At 49.8% G+C, this 21,932-nt stretch overlaps 2 protein-coding genes across 2 annotated transcripts in view; one reads left to right on the top strand and one right to left on the bottom strand.

Moving 5' to 3' along the window:
* Positions 1–21,932, bottom strand: part of NHSL2 (NHS like 2) — a 228,034-nt gene that overhangs the window by 11,983 nt on the left and 194,119 nt on the right. Inside the window, exons 3-5 of the mRNA XM_070257864.1 lie at positions 4,946–5,101; positions 1,925–2,052; positions 1,424–1,619 (exon numbers count right to left, since the gene is read on the bottom strand). Of these exons, the coding sequence (XP_070113965.1) occupies positions 1,424–1,619; positions 1,925–2,052; positions 4,946–5,101 (480 nt within the window). The remainder of the gene's footprint in view (positions 1–1,423; positions 1,620–1,924; positions 2,053–4,945; positions 5,102–21,932) is intronic.
* On the top strand, positions 5,206–10,014 carry RTL5 (retrotransposon Gag like 5). Its single transcript, NM_001400003.1, is given in 2 exon segments — positions 5,206–8,906; positions 9,355–10,014. A coding segment is annotated over 1 exon segment (1,698 nt). The 5' UTR covers positions 5,206–5,572; the 3' UTR covers positions 7,271–8,906; positions 9,355–10,014.

Raw genomic sequence — 21,932 nt, 5'->3', positions numbered from 1 at the left:
GATGCGGTGGGGTGAGGTATGCTGCTCCACCCACCACCTCTCATTCAGCAGATGGCTAACCAAACCCTCCCCTCTCAGCCCCAAGGCTACATATGTACCCGCTTCCCCTCCCCCGAACGTGGCTCTGTGGGCAAAACTCAGGGCCAGCCTTATTGAGAGTAAGATAGAAGTTTAGAAACAAAGCGCCCACCATCACTTTGTGAGTCTCTCCTCTCAGCCCTCACTCCTCCTGGTACATCTCCCTAGGCTCTGAGCTCTATTTCCTGCCTCTGATTTCCAGAGATGATGCCAGGGGTGCTGGATGACCCCATATCCAGGGAGCATCACCACACGTGGCCAGAGCTGTCCTCATCATCTTCATCAACTTTTTCCAGTGTTCTGTGGGCTGGGGCCGGCTCACAGGGTGCCTCTGGTCCCTTTGGGTTATGAGGTCTCGATTTCATTAGGTTGCTGCCCCTATCTCCTTCTGAAATGACTGACCCTCCTCCTCTTCCCCTTACAGCCGGTGGAGTGTGGAGCATGAATTAATAACAGGCATGGTATAGGGTGCCACATGACCCCAAAGTCACAGCCAGCTGAGCTGCATACCTCATTTTCCCCACTTTCAAGGTAGTATTGGGTCCCCCTTTGGTCTTTCTTGCCTTGGTCCCTTTCTATTACCTCCCTTCTCTCTCTCTCTCTCTCTGGATTTTTTGGTGAGGAAGATTGGCCCTGAGCTGACATCTGTGCCAATCTTCCTCTATTTTGTATGTGGGACGCTGCCAAAGCATGGCTTGATGAGCAGTGTGTAGGTCCACGCCCGGGATCCACACCCACGAACCCCAGGCTGCCAAAGCGGAGTGCACGAACTTAACCACTATGCCACCAGGCCTGCCCTTATTGCTTCCCTTTTTAAACACTTGCCACACACATTGAGGAGTCCCACCTCACTGGAAGACTGAGTGTCTCCCTTAAGTGCCACAAGGCCCTCGGTCTGTGCCCTGGGTATGATCCTCGCTTTTTCCACCAGCTGAACACCACACTTCCCCTCTGACTCCTATCTGTGTATTCCAAACCTGGCTTGTGGCACAAGAAGCTTTCTTTCTCCAAAGCAAACATAACTCACAAACTTTCAGTTTTCACAGATGCTCCAAAGAGCACACAAGTTCATCAAGTTTTAGAGTTTTCTGTTAAGAAAATTTTGTTTGCTATCAAATGGTCTCAGTTAGCCATGGCAGTGCCAGAAGAGAGTGAAGAAAGAGCAACCAGAGGCCCCTCTTCTGCATGCCTCCATTCCCTGGTGACAGCCATGACCTTGACAGTGCAGGGTGAGCCAGCAGCAAAGAAAGTCTCCCTCCCTCCCCCAGCACCCAGTGCATTTGGACAGAATGGTCTGTAGTCGGCATGGAGGGAAGCGAACAGAGGTGGGGCTAAGCAACTCTACCAGAGATGTTGATGGGCACAATGTCAGAGTGCGTGGAGCAGGGCTGAAGCCACCGCTTCTCCTCTAGGATGGGCAGAGGGAAGGGGCTATTCCAGGCAGCTTGCTTGTCGGCTGTGGTAGACAGGCTCAGGGAGGCCTCAGGGGCCCTCACACCCTGGGTGGTAGTCTCATCCTCGCTCAGCTGCCGTTTTGTAGGCTGTTGGGAAAGAAGGTGATGGGAAGGGTGTGCTTCCAACTGGGGATGAGTGGTGCTCACAGGACGGCTGTCTAGGCAGGGTGGTCAGAGGCTTTGTCTGGGAGGCAGGAAAGCGTGGACAGGCTGCTAGGCTGGACACCTGCTGTGCAGGGCCCATCTCGGCCGGGCCTCAGGTAGCTCTGCTGGTGAGCAGAGGTGAGCAGCAGCTTCCAATGGGTAATGTAAACAACTCAAGGTCGCCTGTCAATGGGTGCAGGGTGAGCTCTGCGTGCTGGCTCTCTCAGGTGGGGGGAGAGGCAACTCACCATCAATACAAACTCCAGACGCCTGGCAGACTGGGGCCTTGGGCTGGGGGTGGGCTCAGTGGCCTCGTCAGCAGAGCGGAAGGTCTGCCCCAGAAGTCTGGCCTCCGAGTACTGTTCCTCATATTCTTCTGAAAAATAGCACAGTGGGTACACACTCTAGGGGGCCACGGCCAAGAGCTGGGCTGGGGAAGGACCATGAGACGGGCTCCTGCTCTAGCTGCCAGGCCTGACTTGCACTGTTTCTTTAGGATATTCCTGGCGTCTGAGCCTCTGGATTCAGAAATGAAAAAATGCTTAATTCCCGGGACTATGAAGGACGAAGAGAAAAGAGAGTTGATAAATTTGCGTTGTGCTGGTTCTGGGACCAAGCCCTTGTCTCAATGGTCCCCACCTTAAGTGCTCAACTCAGAGAAGAAACTCAGGATGCAGACACCTTTTGCTACTTTATGCTACAAGGTCCTCTCTTGGAAGCCCTGCAGCTCTTCAGGTTTTGTGCAGCCCTACCAAGGAAAGGACCTGTGTGAAGCTCGAAGACGTCCGCATCGGGAAGTCCAGTGTGGAGTGCTCCTTGGATGTTAAGAACTCTTACTTGAGCCTCCGAGGGCCTGGTTCCTGGCACCTTAGTCCCACTGTGGGTGGTGTCAGGTCCAGGGGGGCTAAGGTGAAGGAGAGGGAAGGCAGAGGTAGTGGCATAGAAGGAAGGAGAAGTTCAAGGCCATCCTCAGGGAATAAGAAGGATGCATAGATTTGAGCGGGTTTCATTTAAGTGATGAATTCGATGAGTAAATGAAGGAAGTGAAAGGAAAGAATCAACAGGCAGGGCTCTATGCACATTTGAATGAAGACTTTAAGAATCACAGAAACTTGGAATCAGGAGGGGTCGCAAACGTTCTCTGGTCCAACGCCCCACTCTGGGCTCAGACTTCCTCCCCAGCAGGCCTTCCAGGTTCTTCTTCTGCCTCCACACACAGCTCAGAGAAGGGAGGCAGCCTTCCTCCCAAGGCAGCTCATTCCATCCAGAGACAGTTGGGGCTGTCAGGCATGTCAGGAAATTCTTCCTTATCTTGAGGTGAAATCTACCTCCCTCTAGGCTTCCACCCACCAGTCCTGATTCTGCCCCTGGTGGCGACACAGAGCTGCTGACTCTCTTTTTCTGCATGGTAGCTCCTCTCTTATCTCAACACAAAGCTCGTGGTGTCCCTTGGAATCTTGCTTCTCTAAGGTCACCACTGCCCTGGCAGGGAGGGGGGGTTATGGCTGTAGTCCAGTTGAGTGGCGCATCTGTGGTTTCCTAATCTCCAGAAGAGCCAGCCTTTATCGGTATGGATAAACGAGAGCTGATAAGACCTCTTTTCACATTGAACATCCACTCAACAAATGTCTGCTGAGCACCTCTTGGGGATCCAGCCCTGTGCCAGGTGCTTCTGGAAACCCAAGGGTAGTAAGAGATGTGATTCTTTACATTGAGAAGCTCAGTCTGATTAGGTGGACAAAATATAGACCCAGGGCTAGTAGGTGAATGAGTAAATGAGTAAACAAATGAAAGGAAAGCAGTTCAGAACTATTCAGGTCATCTTGAACTGGACGGTGCAACGTGCCTCGTCTGAGTGCTTATGGAGGGGATGATGCAAAATGCAGAACTCGTGTTAAAGGGCTTTGGCTGCAGCAAGAATAGAACTTTGAAGAAAGTGTAAGGATTGGAGTGGGGAAGAGGGAGGAAGGGCTTCCAGGCTTGGAAGAGAGGCCCGAATGGGACAGTGAGTGCCTGGTGCGTGTACGGAGCTTGTGACTAGCACTGAGGTTTTATTTGAATTATTCTATGGAGATACTATATAACTTACCTACAGTAAAGTGAACAAATTTACGTGTGCAGTTCAGTGAATTTTGACACATGTGTGCCCCTGGTGACCTCCATCCAGATATTTGCAGCACCCTAGTAGTCTCTCTCATAGCACTGAGTTTTCATCTTTTTGCCACTTACATTGGATAAATCCCTCTGGCCATTGTGTAGGTTTTTCGTATTGTATGTATGGATTTCATTCAGGGACCACGCTGTATTTTTCTTTCATATTAACTTTAATATCGTGCCTAGCTCAGCCCAGGTTCCAAAGGACATGTACTGGGAGTTGATGTTACATCTTATCAGGGTCTCTCTAGCTGCAAGGAACTCTTGCTAAGTGGTTTACATACACTCTATTTTTACTTCTCACAAAACTGCCATGTGGGGACTTGGAATCCCCGTTTTAAAGATGACTGATTAATCTGAAGCTCAGAGAGGTTTGGTAATCTGCATAATGTCACACAGCTATTTAGATGTGGGATTCGAATTAGACTCAAGCTCTGTCTGATTTCAAAGTCTGGGTTTTCTCACTTGGCCTGGTGCGTGCAGTCTGACTGCTCAGGCACTGTGACTGGGCTGCTTCTCTGGGTCATGTGGACCCAGCTTTGCGTACAACGTGCTCATCATCAGTATACTCCACAGACACAGGGCTGGGGATTGGGGATGAGGTGAGCTCCGGGTGCTGGGTAGTGAGGCTTCCTTTGGTGAGGCAGAAGCCCCCCAGGAGGCATGTGGACAAGGTTCTTGTAAGAGCAGAACGAGTGAAGCCCAGAGTGGGAAACCTTTGTCTTTAGGTGCCAGGAATCCAAAGGCGTGGGTGATGTGGCAAGAGAAGGTCTGGAGGGCATGTGGGCCCACACTGTGGGAGTCTATCATCCAGCTCTCTTTGTAGACGGCTTGATCCTGCCTCAGCCTCTGTCCCCTTTTCCCCATGGACTGCTGAACTGAGCAAAGTCGGGAGGGGAGGTCAACAGCCTAGGTAAATAGGTAGAAACAGAGCCTTTTCGAATCATTCGTCTGGCAGGCGAAAGATGGAAAACGTGTGTTTTGTTTTTCACTAGGTTTTAAACTGTTCTCTCTTTTTCTCTCGTTGCTCCCTGTCCTCCTGCTTCTCTGCCTCCCTCCAGCCGCTGCGCATCTCGCCTGTGGGCTCCGGCCGCAGCCCCCCTCCCTCTCAGTACCTTGCAACAGGCTCTGGAGATTGAGCTGCGCCTCGCGAAGCAGCTCCTCTACACTCGGGGGCCTGCCCGAGGAGAGGAACACGTTCACTGGCTGTCGCCATGACGACCTCGAGTGGGCAGTCGCTGTCGCATTTTCCCGACCCGAGTTAGCTGCAGCTAGGGAAGGAGAGAGTCAGTGAGAGGCACAGCCCGGGGAGCGGGGGGAGCGGCGCGCGGCGGCCAGTGGGCGCCCGCGGAGCCCGAAGACCCGCCCCGCCGGGGGTGGGGGGCGGCGCGAGGCTGCGCTTAAAAGGCGGGGAGGCGCTCGCCGCAAGATTTTCCTCGACAGATCCTGCCGCAGTCGCTGCCGCCGCTTCCTCCCCGCCGCCAGCCTCCGCCCGCCCGGCCGCCGCCTCGCCGTCCGCGGCCTCCGCCCGCCTCTCCATCCCCGGGACGAGGTAACGCGCCCCGGGCCGAGCCGCCAGGCCCTTTGCCCCGGTGGGTGTGGCTCGGCCTCTCCCGCGCCCGCCGCCGCACTTCGCTCCCCTCCCGCGCGCCGCCGCCGCCGCCGCATTTCGGCCTGCTCTCGCGGCCCCCAGCAGCCCTCTCGCGCCCTCGCCGGCAGCCCCAGGGCCCGAGCCAGCCCAGATGTCCGAGGCGGCGGGAAATCTCAATAGCCTCCGCATGGCGAACGTGGCCCTGCGAGAAGAATTAAATGCCCTTCGCGGGGAGAATGCCAATTTGGGTCTTCAGCTCGGAAGAGCCCTGGCCGAGGTTAATTCCTTGCGGGGCAATGTCTCGAGCTACATCCGCTGGCCAGTGCCCGTGGTGCCCGTCCTTGCCGAGGAGAACTTTGAGTTCCCGCTCAGTGAGATCGACGCCGTTCCCGAGGGCGAGCTGCCCTTCCTGTGCTGGCCTCCCCCACGCGCGGAGCCCGAGTATGCCCCGGACGAACTGTTGATTAGCGTGATCCAGGACTGCGGCACCTCAGACGGGCCGGCCGACCCTCCTCCGCTGCCCATCCCGCCCCCGCCGGCGTTGCCTCCGCCCCCATCGAAGGAGCTGCCCTCGCAGCCTCCTCTGCCGCCGCTGGAGCGGCCTGAGATAGAGCCCTTTTCAGGAGACCCAGTCTACCTGGCTGAGTTCCTCATGCAGCTAGAGACCTTCATAGCCGACCATGAGGATCATTTCCCCGGGGGCGCTGAGCGAGTGGCCTTTCTGATCTCCTTTTTCACTGGTGAAGCCAAGGACTGGGCCGTCTCAGTCACCCAGGAGGGAAGCCCCCTGCATGCCAACTTCCCGCGCTTCCTGGATGAAATCCGTAAGGAATTCCGTGGCCCCATCCCCCCAAGTGTGGCTAAAAAGGCCATTCGCAAGCTCAAGCAGGGAGACTGTACCCTCGGCAGCTATGCAGATGCCTTTCAGTTCCTGGCCCAATTCTTGTCTTGGGATGACTGCCGCCTTCAAAACCAATTCCTCAAGGGCCTGTCAGAATTCTTCCGCAAGGAGCTCTTATGGTCAACCGAAATGGCCGACCTGGATGAGCTGATTCTCGAATGTGTGGAGATAGAAAGAAAAGTGCGTGTCCCCAAGCCAGTCCCGCTCCCTGGGGTTCGCAATATCTTCTTCCCTTTTGCTGCAGACTCTAATATCGATGAAAGTGAAGAAGACTACTACAGTGGGGATGAAGATGAAGAGGCACGCAGGCGCAGGCTTTACGACAAGGACCAGCGGAGGCGTGTGAGAGCTATTCAGCAAGAGATGAGGGAGAAGGAGGAGGAGGAGAGGAGGAAGAAGGAGGAAGAGATGAGGAAGAAGGAGAAGGAGATGAAACAAAAACAGGAGGAGGAGGAGGTGGACGTGGAGGGGGAGGAGCAGGTGGACGTGGAGGCGGAGGAAGAGGAGGAGATGAGGAAGAAGAATGAGGAAGAAGAGAAGAATAAAGATGAGGAAGAAGATGATGAGGATGGGGGCCAGGAACCAGAGCGGGAGCCAGAACAGGAGCAAGAGACAGAGGATGAGACCCAAGACGATGACCTAGATGAGCTGATGGAGATGGAGCCGACCTATGCCAATGCTTCATCTCAGACTTCTGGCTACTATCATGAAAATTTCCTAGAGGCATCACCTCCCATAATACAGCCCAGCAGACGGAGGAACCAGAACCGAGTCCCACTTCTGGAGGGCCTTCCAGGTACCAATTCACCATTCTACAGTTCACCACCACTGATTCGCCGAGCAGGTCGCTTGGGGCAGCGCCAAATTCGAAGACGTCCCCCGGTGCTATTCCGCCTCACTCCGAGACAGGGGGGGCACCGGGCTGCGCGTGGCCGAATTCGCGTGTGAGTGCTGGGCGAGATGGCCACCCGGAACACACCCTTCTGCTGCGTTCCCTGCCCCTGCTATTGCTGCCACACCTGCCCCATTTGCTGACCAGTACTTAAGGGAGTTCCAGACCTGCAGAACCTGAAGAAGACCTGTAGAACTCCAGACCATCTTGCAGCCATGACCAGCGAGTGACACGTGCCTGACCAAAGCCACCTGGGAAAGGAGGGGTCAGCAGTTGCTGTCCTCTTGGCATGGACTCTGCCACGAGCTAGAGAGCAGGTTTCTGGGCCTGTTCCCATGAATGAACTGGTCGCCCTCTCGCATTTCCCCTCTACTTGTTCTTAAACCCTCGCCCCTCCTGCGTTTATTCACCCTGTGTTCTATGGTTTTATCCTCTGACTGGCTCGCCAGGACGCCACCCAGTGCCTCACTGATCTGCCCCAGTGAGCAAAAGGACAGGCTGCAATGAACTCCTAAAGCCGCTGAGACCACTTACTAGATATAATCGGCGGAGAGCAGGATGGTATCAAGAAATGTGCCTAGAAGCCTGCACTTGCTTCAAGCCACACCTCCAGCAGAAGGGTCGCAAAGAGGACCCCATGTCCAGCCCAGTGAGAGTGTGCAAGGCCACACAGCCGATGGATAACTTGGCTGAGATTTGTCCTTGACTGACGGAGCAAGGTGGTTTCACCTTCCCACAGACTACTGTACCAGGGCCCTTGGACCGGCTTGCCAAATCTGGGGCCATCTCCCCTTACCACACTGCCCCCTGGACATCCCTGGTGAACAGAGCCCAAGGTCACAGGCTCTACCCCTTTCCTTGATGTCGCCCACAGGGTCAGCAGTTGCAGGGGGAGGAGGCAGAGGAGGAGAAAGAAGCAGCAATAACTCAGTTTGACATTGTAAGGAGTGACTCTTTCCTTAGGGAGAGTGGTCTTCTCCCCCTTGGACTGTAGCCCCCAGCCAAAGGTCTTTGCAGGAGGAGACTTGCCATCCTTGGGGTTCCAGAGGAGGCCTAATTGGCCTTTCCTTCCCCCACCACCAAAGAGAGAGAGGGCCCAGGGCCTGGTCTTTAACTTCGACTTAAAGGATTCCTTAGTTCTGAGAGGAGAGAGGAAGGCTCTCTCTACAGAGACTGCACCCACTGCAGCCTTGCAGCCTGGACGTCCTCATGTCTCTCACATGGGGAGCAAGCCATGGCCTGGCGGGGGGCTTTGATTAGAGGGTGAGGCTTGAGAGGGTGACTGCCTCCTAGTAACTCCTGGGACTTCTGGGTGCCAACCTAAGTACCCTTAGAAAGAGTCCTGCTGCCTGCCGTGGGTCCAGAATGCACTGCTTCTGCAGTGGAAATACACACACTGTCACTCTGGCCACAGAGGGCCAGCCAAGTCCCCTGCTGACCTGAGCTGCCCTTGACACTGAGCTTCCTGCCCAGTGCTGGCAGCTGGCCAAGTGCAGCCAAAGTGTCTATGGCCAGAGGGAAGAAAACAGTGAATTAAACCTCTGTTCTTCACCGGAGTCTGCCAGATAACCTCAGCCCAGCCTCAGGATTTTGAGCCTGGAGGCAAGAGGAAGAAGCTGGAGGAAGAGGAGTCACAGAGAAACCCAGTCCTCCCGGCTGGTTTCTGGTGAGGTCTCTATTCATCAGTGGGAGGTGAGAAGCCCTTTTGTTTATCACACATTCTCAGCCTGGGCAGCAGTGGAGCCGGGTTCCTATAACCTGTTGCTACCTTTTAAAAAGCCCCCCCCCACCAAAGAGAAAAGTAATACATAGTCATTATAGAGAGTTTGGAAAATAGAGGAAACTATAAGGACAGAAACCCCCAGACATTGAGAATCCCACCACACGGACGCAAGCACTAGGAACACTTTGCTGCCTTTCTTTCTAGTGTGTTCTCGCTGCGTCTTTTCAAAGCTGAGATCATCCTGCAAGCTGTTGATCAGCAGGCTTTAAAATGGCTGCCACCTATGCAGTCATGCATACTGAATCACTTATTTAAGCATTCCCCTAATTTGTTGGACATTTGAGTTGCCTGGCTTTCCCCCTCCCCACCAGTGTAGGAGTCAAGAACCCTGTAAAGAAAATTTTGTCTGTTTTTCAGCTATTTCCTCAGGAGAGAGTTCCAGAAGAGGAACCACCATTCTTCGAGGCTGTGGACCCTGTTTGCTGAAGGTCGACACGCTGGCCCTGCTGCCCTTGTCCCTGCCGGAGAAGTGCAAAGGACAGGTGCCTTGCACCCCCACCTCCAGGGACCCCTCGGCACAGGCCCCGCCTGTTCCCATGGTGCTTCTCACCCTGAGCCCTTGTAGCCTCAGCCAGGGAAAGAGCAGATGAGCAGTGAGCTGGTTTCTGGCCCTCTGGGCAGGGGGGCTTGGACTTCCCTTTGACCCTCTCCCCCGCTCCCCAGATCTTCGATATTTGTTGTGATCTAACAGCCGCAAGAGCTGTAAGAGGAACTATGGGCTTTGGGCACTTTCTTGGGTTGAGAGGGGTGGGGGGTGGGGGGGGGGAATGCATGCAGGGATATGAAGGCAGCCCAAGGATTCCCAGAGACTCGGGAGGAAACCCGTTTGAAATAAATGTATTATTGTGATTGTGTTTTTGTTGCATTACTGTGTCGTGAAGATAGGAAATTGTTCTGTATGCTAAAGCTTTCTCCTCAATAAAAATATAAAGGGTGTGTAAAGACTGTGTCTCTCTGGGTTATTGAGCAAGCATAGATGGTACCCAGTAGGCATCAGGTACTTCCCAGGCACCTGGCCTGAATCAGCCCTAACCTGAAGCCTTGCAATCCTTAGATGAGGAAACTAAGTCCCAGTGAGGCTCAAGGGCCCTACCCAGAGTCCTACACATTTGTGGATGGCAGGAGTTGTTGGGAGGGAAGTGAAGGGACTAGACATCTTGAAAAGTAGCATTAGTGCTCCACTTACTGGGATATAAAGGTATGAGTGGCCCAGCCCTACTATTCTACAACAGCGACCCTCTCAGCCCCCAAACACACACACACACACACACACACACACACACACACACACACGCGAGATTGAGGAGGCAGGCAAGGCGAGGTGAGGTAAGAGGGCCCTTCCACTTTTGGCCACTAGGTGGTGCTGTTGGACACCAGTGAGCTAGCTGGTGACGATTTTAAACAAATCCCTAGAGCAGTGGGCACAGAGACCCTCCAGGCAAGATTTCACTGCTCCTCACAGACTGTGGGGTCAGAAGAAACTGAGTCCCGTTCTGGGATTTGCTCAAGTTTCCCAGCCATGAATTAGGAATTTTTTTTCCCGGGGACAGTGAGTGGGAACGTTTGTGGAGCCCCCTCCTAGGTGCAAGCACTGTGCCAGGCATTTCACATCCTCATTTCATCTCACCCTCGTCTTACAGATGAGGAAACAGGCTCAGAGAGGAGAAGGCACTGGCTAAAGGTTTACAGCTGGTAAGTGGCTCCTTCACAGCCCCTCAGCTGCCCCTTAGTCAGCTCCAGGGACACTTTGTCCCTCTCTGCCTCCACCCGCTGGCCCTACTGCCTCCCGAGTCTGCCCTGTCCTGCCAACTTTCCCCCAGCTCGCAGGAGTGCAGCGAGAAACAAAGCCCGGTTTCAGAGGCACATTTGCTTTGCCCCTTTAGGGGAAGGAGTGAAGGAAGGAAGGAGGGAGGGAGGGAGGGAGGGAGGAAGGGAGGGAAGAAGGAAGGAGAGAGGGAAGGGAGGAAGGGATGATATCAGCGTGTTTCTGACCACATGCCAGACACTTTCACCAATAGCATCTCACTGCATTCCCACAACTCAGTGAGGCTGGTAATGGTGTCTCCTTTAAGAGCTGAGGGACCTGAATCTCGGAGATATTAGGTTCTGTAGGGAACTCAGACCCATACTTTCTTAACTCTAATACACCATGCTGTTTCCCAGGAAAGCCCCCTGACGAGCTCAAGCCTCAGCCTGACTGGATTCTGGATCTTTGCCAAAGCAACCAGGTATATACATAAGGTCCGCTATCTCAGGAGGCTCTGGGAGAACCAGGAAGGTTGCAGTTCTGCCCTGTGGGGAGGGGCCTGCAGAGTAAGGCAGGCCAGCAGCAGAGCACAGTTTATGGTGATGAGTATGCCTGAGTGTGTGGCTGCCTGCCCCTTGTTGGGAGAGACAGGGCTGTGGGGTCCTGGCCTGCATCAGTGAGCACTGGGGCTCCTGTTCTGCTTCAGGGGGTCAGATAAGGTCTCTGGCAGCCCTGGAGTTTCTCATGCCATTGCAGGTAGGGGTAGGTGAGCCCAGATGGTGTCATGGTCCATAGAGCAGGTAGGGGGAAGGCAGAAAAATAGGGTGAGCCTTGCCCCAACCCTGCAGTCGGAAGCCCCGTGAGTATAGAGAAAAGAGGCCTGGACCCCAGTCTGGCCCTGCCACTGACTGGATTTGGGACCTTGCATGAGTCCCATTCCCACTCAGGCCACAGCTTCCTCATCCATCTAGTCACTGTTCGGTCCCTGGGGCCCAGCGCATGGCTGGGTACACACAGTAGGATCTCAGCCCTTGTTTGGTGCAGAAACAAAGAAGCGAGTAAATAAATGGGCCGCTGGATGGAAACCTAGAGGCAGTCTGCTAAGGGCATCTGCAGATGGCACGAAGCTTGGAGGACTAGAGATTCTCCTCCAGAATGAAATCAAGAGCCCCCCGAATCTCCCTAACCTGGAAGGATGTGCTGAAATGACCTTTACTAGGTGCACATGTGAGAGTTTGCAATCAGGTTCAGAAAACTTGGCTGCAGAAGCGTGAGTGGGGAAGATGTGGCTTAGGAGGAACTTGTGAAAAAAATTTAGAGAACTTGAGTTGATGGGGGCTCAGGATGAATCAGCAGACTGCCATGGCTGCCAGAAATGCCAACGCCTTCCTGGGTTGCTGCAACAGAGTGTGGGATCCAGGAGAGGGACAGGGCCCACCTGGGGTCCGGGCTGCTCAATGGAAGGTGACCAGGTTGCACCTCAGGGAAGCCCTTTTGCATGCCAGGAGTAAGGAAATATTAGAATAAAAGAAAGGAAGAAGGAAGGAAAGGGGGGGCAGTAGAAGGCGACAATGATGGTGAGAGTCATAAAAACCCTGATCCCAAGAGCTAGAGGAAGGCAGAGAAAACTGCTGCCTGTGAAGCGGGCCCCAATCTTCCCCTCATTCATTCTGTGAGGAAACTGACAGGTCAAGGTCACCTGCTTCATTTGCAGAGTTTGACTGCAAACTCTAGCAGTTTGACATTCAGAACTCTTAACCTCCATCCTCCACTCACACTCACTGACAGAATCAAAATCTCCAGGAATTTCTATTTCTGAAAAGCTCCCTAGCAATTCTATTGCCCAGCGTAGCCCAGCCCAGTGCAGAAAAGAGCCTTGGGGACTAACTAGCCCAGGTGACATTTAATAGCCAGTTTGATTCTGAGCCTTCCCAGAGAGCTCCGGGGAGCAGGAACCGGCCCGGAGGCCCCGCACTAGCGCATGGTAAGAGGTCAAGAAATATTTGGGCAATGATCCCCCAATGTGTACCACGGTCTGGTGTGAGCTCGCCCCTCCTGGACGCCAGCTCAGATTGCACCCTCCTGAAAGAGACGTGGTATAGGACGGGTGCAGAAGTCTGGCCCTGAGAAACCAGGTCCATGGGAGCCTAAGCCTTTAACCCTTGACCACTAGAACTGACTCACATGGGGCCTTGGCCCCTCCCAGGGGATAAGGACACACATTAGCAGGGCTAAGTGAGGGGGGGCTCCATCTCTGGCTAGCTCTTCCTGTATTCTGCCAGACTAGGGACAGCTCTGCAGGCCACTTCTCTCCAGGGACTCAACAGACACAGAAACACAAAGCCCAGGGTTCTCGGTTGTCCTGGTAACAGCAGGACCTACTTGGAAGAACGGTCTCTGAAAGCTTAGGAGGGTGGATATTTCCTTGACAGAGGGCAGGCTCTGACCTGCTCCTTGCATCCCCTCTCTCCTTCCTGTCTGCCACACAGAGGGGTAGAGCTGGGGCCCCTCACCTCAGAACTCTCCTGGGGGGAGGTGCTGGAAAGTAGGGCCCGGGCTTTTTATTCTGCTCTTGCTGTGGGCTGTTAGGATGAGAAAGAGGCTAAAATGGAAAGTACTGCTGTGTGAATTCATGGTGATTGTCCTCTGGCCTGAGGAGGCCTTGCCTCACAGGACCCCTACTCAACCAAACTTGAGGGGGGCAAGTGCTCCCGGCAATTGACGTCCCACCTCTTCCTCACCCTTACTACGGAGACATGAGCCGGAGAGAGTGTCCAGAAGTTCCAGACTTCTCCCTGCCGCTCGGCCCCTCCTCATCTGGCCCCTGGACTCCTGGAGTAGCCTCCCTGTGGGTCTAACCAGCCTCTAGGCTCCACCCTTTCTAACCAATCCACCTTCCACACGCTGGGTGAGGGGAGGGGCGGGGGTGGGCCTGGTCCTTTGAACACACAAATCTGGTCCTGTTGCTCCTATACAAAGGCCCTTCAATGGCTCTCCTTCCTCTGTTGGAAGACCTGTGGCCCTGATTCTGGCATTCTTCACTATCTGGTCATAAACTACCTATGCGTCTCACCTGCCCCTGCCATCCTTCTTCCCTCTTCCATTCAGGCCACACCCCAGACATCCTGAATTACTTCCTTCTTTCCTTACATGCCAGGCCCTTTCATGCCTCTGGGCCTTTGCACACCCTATTCCCTCTGCCTTAAAAATTCACAAGCACTCCTGGCCCCATTCCAAATGGCAATCTCCTCAGCTCAAAAATCACTTCCTCCACAAAACTGCCTTCACTCCCCAGACAAGCTCCTGCCTTTCTGAGTCCCCACTCACTCCCCTGCCCCTGACCCCACTGCTCCCTGAGGCTCAGTTCTGAGTTCCAAGTTCCATCTGGGAGCAGAGGCTGGTTCATGACTCCAAATGAGTTTGTGACTGCGAGGCTGCTGTTCAGTGTGAGAACATGCACTTGTCCCCTTTGCAGGTGGGGGCTGTGTTGGCAGTAGCCTTTGGGAGGAGGACTGGCCCCCTATGACCTGGCTGAAGGCTGATGGTATGCAGGCAGTGCTGGGAGCACCCCCTTGCTCATTAAGTTGGAAGCGTGGACAGTAGGAACCAGTTGGGGAAGAGAAAGCAGGAGTGTGCACGGCTGGTTATTCGTCCTCAGCTGAGCACCCTGCTGATGGCCTCTCTTTGGGGGGCCATCACTCCCTCTCAGTGGTATGGTGGAGAGTCCCCTCCACTGGGCTTGGGAGTCACACAGACCTGGCTTTGAACCCTGGCTCTGCCACTTCCTTGTTGTGTACCCTTGGGTTGGTCATTTCACCTCTCTAAGTCTCAGTTTGCTTTTTCTAAAAATGGAGATAATAATAGTATATATTAATGAGATAATGGATACGAACCAACAACAATAATAAAAACAGCTAATATTTTTAGGACTTACTATTTATTCGGCACTAAGGGTCTGACATTTATTAACTCATTGAATCATCACAACAACTCTATAAAGGAGGTAGTGCTATCGTTCCCCATTTTGCAGATTAAGAAATGACATGGGAACTTTAACTTGCCCAATGTCATGACACTAGTATGCAAGTACATTTGAGCCCTCCAGTAAACTCGGGAAAGTTCTGTGTATCAGAAATGAGGCCAGCAGAGCAGGCGAGCACCAAGATCCAGGACAGGGGTCTTAATCTCTTTTAGCTCATGGTTCCCCCTAGCAGTTTGGTGAAACCTCTGGACCCCTTCTCAGAATAATGTTTTCAGATGCATAAGATAACACACACAGAATTACAAAGGAAACCAATTATACTGAAATAGTTATAAAATATGTTTAAGAAATTGTGATCTAGTTATATTGCTACTTTAATAATACATTAAATCACAAGATTTAGTGGCAAGTCTATAGATTAAGTTTTGAAGTGATGATGAGCATTAAGTAACTTTTTTGAGATACAACAACTGCAATGTGATAGGAAAATATTTGTGATTTCTATTGGGGATAAAGTCACGGATACTGCTAATAGTATTATGGCTTGTTGCCTACATCCCTAATTCGAGATTAGCGGAAAAAAATAATTTTCCCATCCAAATTCATAGACCCCCCCTAAATTCTCTCCACACACCCCTTGGAGGTCCATGGAGCCCAAGTTAAGGAGCCTTGTCCTCGGGGGTCAGAGAAAAGATAATGGCTGCACTGTCAGCTGTGAGGAGAAGCTGGGGGCTGGCAGAAAGACAAGTGTGTGGTTTCTTTTTCAAGAACTGTTTATAGAAATTGTGAAGTCTGGCAGCTCCCTCTTCCTCTTGGTCCTGAGTCAGCAGCCCAGGGTGGGGTGGAGGCTGTTGCACTTGGTCTGAGTTTCAAGCTCAGAACACACCCGTCTCTAAGAGTTGATTTGTTGCCACTTCCTTACCGGTGAAATCTTGGTGGGTTTTGCTCCATTTTAAAATTTGGATCTGCTTGCATACACAGATTTCCCATTAGTCTGGAAATAATCCTTAAGTGGACATTTCATTGGCTCTAAGACATTTTCTGAGTTAATGGATGCTTACACCCCTGGCCAGGCTTAGGGCTTGCAGAAAGAAGGGGAGAGATTACCAACTGTGCCATGCACCCCAGATCACCAGTCAGAACTGGCGCTTTCCCAAAACACCAAATGCTTTATCCTGACTTCCTGACTTTGCCACCTGTCAGCTGAGTCCCTGCCAACCAGGGCAGCACAGTCCTGGGCACCATGGCCAAGGAGACAAATGGTTGGAACAGCAGTAGGCCTCCGCTTTTCTAACTTGCCTCTGATCCCATGCAAGGCTCAAAGAGAGAGCTGTTCATAAAGACCGGGCCCCAGGCCTACTCACAATGCCTTGCTTGGCGGGGGGGTGTCCCAGCTGGCCAGGGTCCACCGCCTTCTGCTCTTCCCCAGGCCCCCATATTTACTCAGAAATGAGCAATACTTGGCTGATGGCCACGTGCTAAAAAGGTTGAAGCTTAATTTCCAAAGTGAGAGGGTGGGATTGTGATAGCCTTATGAACTATAGCCATTGGCTAAGAAAGAGGCTGATTCAGAATGAATCTGTCTCGGTTAGTCAAGGGAACAGAACAGTATGCTTTGAGGGTTCAGGCTGAGAGCTCCACACACTGGAATGTAAAGAAGACTTATTTTCTTGACTATAAAAGAAATACACGTATGTTCTTAGGTTGGCCAAGGCTTCCAAACATAGGCAGAAGGAGACTGAGGGCCAAATGAGAATTCAAAAGAACTTTGAGTAGCTAGACTGACCAAGAATAAAAGAGAGAAGACCTCCAATTACTAAAATCAGAAATGAAAGAGGAGACATTACCATTGACCTTACAGAAATGGAAAGGATTATAAAGGAATACTATGAACAATTGCATGACAATAAATTATATAACTTGGACGAAATGAATAAATTCCTAGAAAGACACAAATTATTGAAAATGACTGAAGAAAAAACAGAAACTCCAAATAAACCTATAATAAGTAAAGAGATCGAATCAGTAATCAAAACCACCCATGAAGAAAAGCCCAGACATGGATGGCTGCTTTGGTGAATTCTACCAAACATTTCAAGAAGAATTAATGTCAATTCTTCACAAACTCTGTCAAAATACAGAAGAAGAGGTAACACTTTCAACTCATTCTATGAGGCCACTATTACCCTGATACCAAAACTAGATGAAAACATCACAAGAAAAGAAAACTACAGAACAACATCTCCTATCAACGTGGACACAAAAATCCTCAAGAAAATATTAGCAAACCAAATCCAGCAACATATAAAAAGGATCATAAACCATGACCAAGTAGGATTTATTCCAGGAGTGCAGTTTTGGTAATATCTGAAAATCAATTAATGGAATACAGCATATCAATTGAATAAAAAACAAAAACATGATTATCTCAACAGACACAGAAAAAGGATTTGACAAAAATCCAACACCTTTTCATGATAAAAACACTCAACAAATAGGAATAGAAAGGAACTTCTTCAACCTGACCAAGGGCATCTATGAAAAAGCCACAATAAGATCACAATGGTGAAACACTAGAAGCTTTCCCTCTAAGGTCAGGAACAAGACAAGTGTGTCCACTCTTGCTGCTTCCACTCAAAATTGTACTGGAAGTTCTAGCTCGGGCAATTTGATAAGAAAAAGAAATAAAAGGCATTTGAAAGATTAGGAAGGAAGAAGTCAACCATATTTGCAGATGACAGGATCTTGTATATAGAAATCCTAAGGAATCCACTAAAAAACTATCAGAATTAATAAATGAGTTCAACAAAGTTGCAGGATATGAAATCAATATAAAAATTGTATTGCTATTTACTTGCAACAGTCTGAAATAAAATTAAGAAAATTCCATTTACGACATCATCAAAAGAGTAAAACACTTGGAATAAGTTAAACAAAAGTAGTGCAAGACTTGTACGCTGAAAGCTTACAAAACACTGAAAGAAATTAAAGAAGATTGAAACAAATGGAAACACATCCCCTGCTCATGGATCAAAATACTTAATATTGTTAAGATGGTAATACTCCCCCAAATGATACAGATTCAACGCAATCCCTATGAGAAGCCCAGCTGGATTCTTTGTAGAAATTGATAAGATGATCCTAAAATGCATATGGAAATTCAAGGGACCAGAATGGCCAAAACACTCTTGAAAAAGAACAAAGTTGGAGGACTCACACTTCCTGATTTCAAAACTTTATACAAAGCTACAGTAATCAAAATAGTGTGCTGCTAGCCTGAGGATAGACATAATAGATCAATGGAACAGAATTGAGAGTCCAGAAATAAACTCAGACATCTGTGGCCAATTGATTTTTGACAAAGGTGCCTAGTTCATCCAATGGGGAAAGAACAGTCTTTTCAACAAGTAGTGCTGGGACAACTGGATTTCCACGCACAAAAGAAAGACGTTGGAATTCATTCCCACACTCACACAAAATTAAACTCAAAATGGATCAAAGACTTACACGTAACAACTAAAACTATAAAACCTAGAAGGAAATAAAGGTATAAATCTTCAAGACCTTGGATTAGGCAAGGGTTTCTTAGATATGATACTAAAAACACAAGCAACAAAAGAAAAAAAAACAGATAAATTGAAGCTTATCAAAATTAAAAACTTTTGTGTTACAAATAATGCCATCAAGAAAGTGAAGACAGCCTACACAATGCCAGAAAATATTTGCAAATCATATGTCTGATAAGAGACTTGTACTCAGAATATATAAACATCTCTTACAAATCAATAAAAAAAGACAAACAACCCAATTCAAAAATGGGCAAAGACCTGAATAGACATTTCTCCAAAGAAGATATACAAATGGCCAATGAGCACATAAAAAGATCACTGACATCACTATTAGGGAAATGGAAATAAAAACCACAATGAGATCCCACTTCACACCCCACTAGGATGGCTATAATCAAAAAGTCAAACAATGGGCCAACCGGTGGCATAGTGGTTAAGTTCAAGTGCTCTGCTTCAGTGGCCCAGGGTTTGCAGGTTTGGATCCTGGGTGTGGACCTACACACTGCTCATTAAGCCATGCTGTGGTGGCATGCCATACACAAAATAGAGGAAGATTGGCACAGATTTTAGCTCAGGGACAATCTTCCTCAAGTAAAAAGAGGAAGATTGGCAATGGATGTTAGCTTAGGGCCAATCTTCCTCACCAGCAAAAAAGAGGGGGGGGGGGGCTGGCCCCATGGCTGAGTGGTTAAGTTTGCATGCTCTGCTTTAGAGGCCCAGGGTTTCACCGGTTCAGATCCTGGGTGTGGACCTAGCACTGCTCATCAAGCCATGCTGAGGCGGCGTCCCACATAGCAGAACTAGAAGGACCTACAACTAGAATATACAACTATGTACTGGGGGGCTTTGGGGAGAAGGAAAAAAAATGAAACAAATGTTGATGAGGATGTGGACAAACTGGTACCCTCACACATTGCTGGTGAGAATATAACAAGGTGCAGCCACTTTGGAAAACGGTCAGTTCCCCAAAATGTTAAATATGCAGTTATCACAAAACCTAGCACTTCTACTCCTAGGCATACACCCAAGAGAAATGAAAACACACGTCCACGCAAAAACTTGTACATGAATGTTCATAGCTGCATTATTTACAATAGCCAAAAAGTGGAAGAGACCCAAATGTGCTCAGCTGGTGAATGGATAAATAAATAAAATGTGGTATAGCCATACCACAGAATGTTATCAGCCATAAAGAGAAATGAAGTACTGATACGACATGGACGAACCTTGAAAACATTATGCCACACGGAAGAAGGCAGTCATACAAGGCCATATAGTGAGTGATTCCACTTATATGACATGTCCAGAAGCGGCAAATCCATAGAGACGGAAAGTAGACTAGTGGTTGCTCAGGGATGGGGAGGGAGTTAGGGGGAAATGGGGTATAGGGCTTCTTTCTGGGGTGTTAAAACATTCTAAAATTGTGGTGATGGCTGCACAACTCTTTTTTCTCCCAATTATTTTATTGAGGTCATAATGGTTTATAACATTGTGTAATTTTAGGTGTACATTATTGTTTATCAGTTTCTGTAAAGACTGCATTGTGCTCACCACCAATAGTCTAATTTTTATCTGTACAACTCTTTAAATATACTAAAACCCATGGAATTGTACACTTTATGTGAGTGAATTGTATGATATATGCATGCGTCATGTCTCAATAAAGCTGTTATCAAAAAAAAAGAAACTTAGTAAATCAGAAACAAAGCACAATATACTTAAGCATCCAAACAAAGGCCAGAAAATGAGACCAGGATAGCTATGTGATAAACTGCACAAACTTCAGCACGTCTTAGAAGATTCCATAGTGACCATGTACCAACAGGTACGCTGCCATTTCAAAGTAAACTGGTTACTGGGTGCAAAAAAATACTCTGTAGAGACAAGAACCATACTCAGAACTTAGTAAACTCTTACTGGAAGTGTCTTTGTTCTAGGTAGTACCAGAGTTTAAAAGAGGAAAGTGGGGCTGAGAGTAGCACACATGGTTGGAGTTTCAAGCTTACCACACACCCACCCTAATAATCTGACCTGGATCTTGATTTTGAAGTCTGCTATCCTGGCCCTCCGCCAGGCTTTTACAGCCCAATCAGGAGGACTCTGGTACCTAGAGGTCTGTAAGTGGCAAGATGGAGATAGAGATCCTGCTGGCCAGCTGTACTTAGGCCTTTACAGATGGAGATCTATTGAAGCTCTCACCAAATGTTCAGACTTTTCCACAGCAATCAGTGGGGTCTCACAGCTTCCACGACCATGCTGATTCTCAGCCGGAATCTTTCTCCTTTCCTGAGGATGAGTCCACCGCCCAGCCCTCATGCCCCGCTCCCAGTTGTCCTCACCGGGGCTGGCCATCCTCAGTACAGTTACTGAGGTCCCTCAGTTGGACCAGACTCTGGCTCACGTCTCTTCCCTTCTATCCCTGAGAGATCTCTGCTTTGCTCCGATGTGACCTGATGAGCCCAGAACTGCCCTCCTGTCCCTGAGTGGAGTTGGGGATCTATATCTTGAGTCCTCTAGAGCAGTCTTTACTTCAGCTCTGCCCATTGGCTTTCTAGATCCAATACATTTCTCTTGTCTAATTGAATTTATTTCATATTTTCATTTCAAAGATATATTTAACCACATTTCAAAAGTTTGCAATTCGAGAAAGAAATCACCCATAATTGTATCTTGTCCATATGCGTCCATATTTTTACAAAGTATAATCACAGCAAAGATACAATTTTGTATCATATTTTTTAGTGATCAAATCATAGGAATTTTATGATCCAGTTTTTTACTTAGAATTACTGTCACTCTGAGGGAGCAGACAGAAATCCTAGGCTCCATCATTTCCAACAATAACAGTTGTTAACATTTGTATACATAGCCCTTACCATGTCCCAGACACGGCTCTAGGCACTTTGTAAATTTAATCTTCACAATGACCCTGTGAGGCAGGTACTGTTATTTCCCCCATTTCACAGATGAAGAAACTGAGACATTGAGAGGTTAGATGGCTTGTCCAAAGTCATATAGCTAGTAAACCCAGGCTGCCTGGTACCAGAGTTGCTGCTCATAATTGCTCCAGTGGGTCTCAAACTTGAGTGAGCATCGTAATTCCCTGAAAGGCCTGTTAATACACAGATTTCTGGGCCCTGCTCCTAGAGTTTCTCATTGAGTAGGTCTGGGGTAGAGGCCAAGATTCTGCATGTCTCACAAGTTCCCAAGGGATGATGCTGCTGGTGCAAGGCTCACATGCGGAAACCACTGTCCTACGCTGCACTGCCTCCCGACAGCAGCACACAAGTTAGAGATCCCTGGACCCCTAAGCCAGTCCTTACAGTGTTGAGGAAGGGGGCATCATTTGTCCTCTGCCTCCTCTTCTTCCCTCACCCTTCCCTCCTCACTGGCAGGACATCCACCGAGGAGCACCACACCACAATGAGGCTGCCTGAAGAGAGGGCTTATTCATGTCAGTCTCAGACTCAATTAGCTAAATGCAATCCCATCCATAAAAGGACTGATAAATCAGTGCCTAGCTGTCAGGCTGCCCCAGCCACTGCTGAATTAATGCCTGTGCTGTCACTTGCCTGGTGCCTGCAGCCAATTGATCTCACAGGTTAATAAGATTAACTCAAGATTAACTCAGCCAGAC

This window comes from Equus caballus, chromosome X, assembly GCF_041296265.1.
Source record: "Equus caballus isolate H_3958 breed thoroughbred chromosome X, TB-T2T, whole genome shotgun sequence".
Taxonomy (NCBI): domain Eukaryota; kingdom Metazoa; phylum Chordata; class Mammalia; order Perissodactyla; family Equidae; genus Equus; species Equus caballus.
Note: the sequence above shows the minus strand (reverse complement) of the source record. Positions and strands in the feature narration are given on the sequence as shown.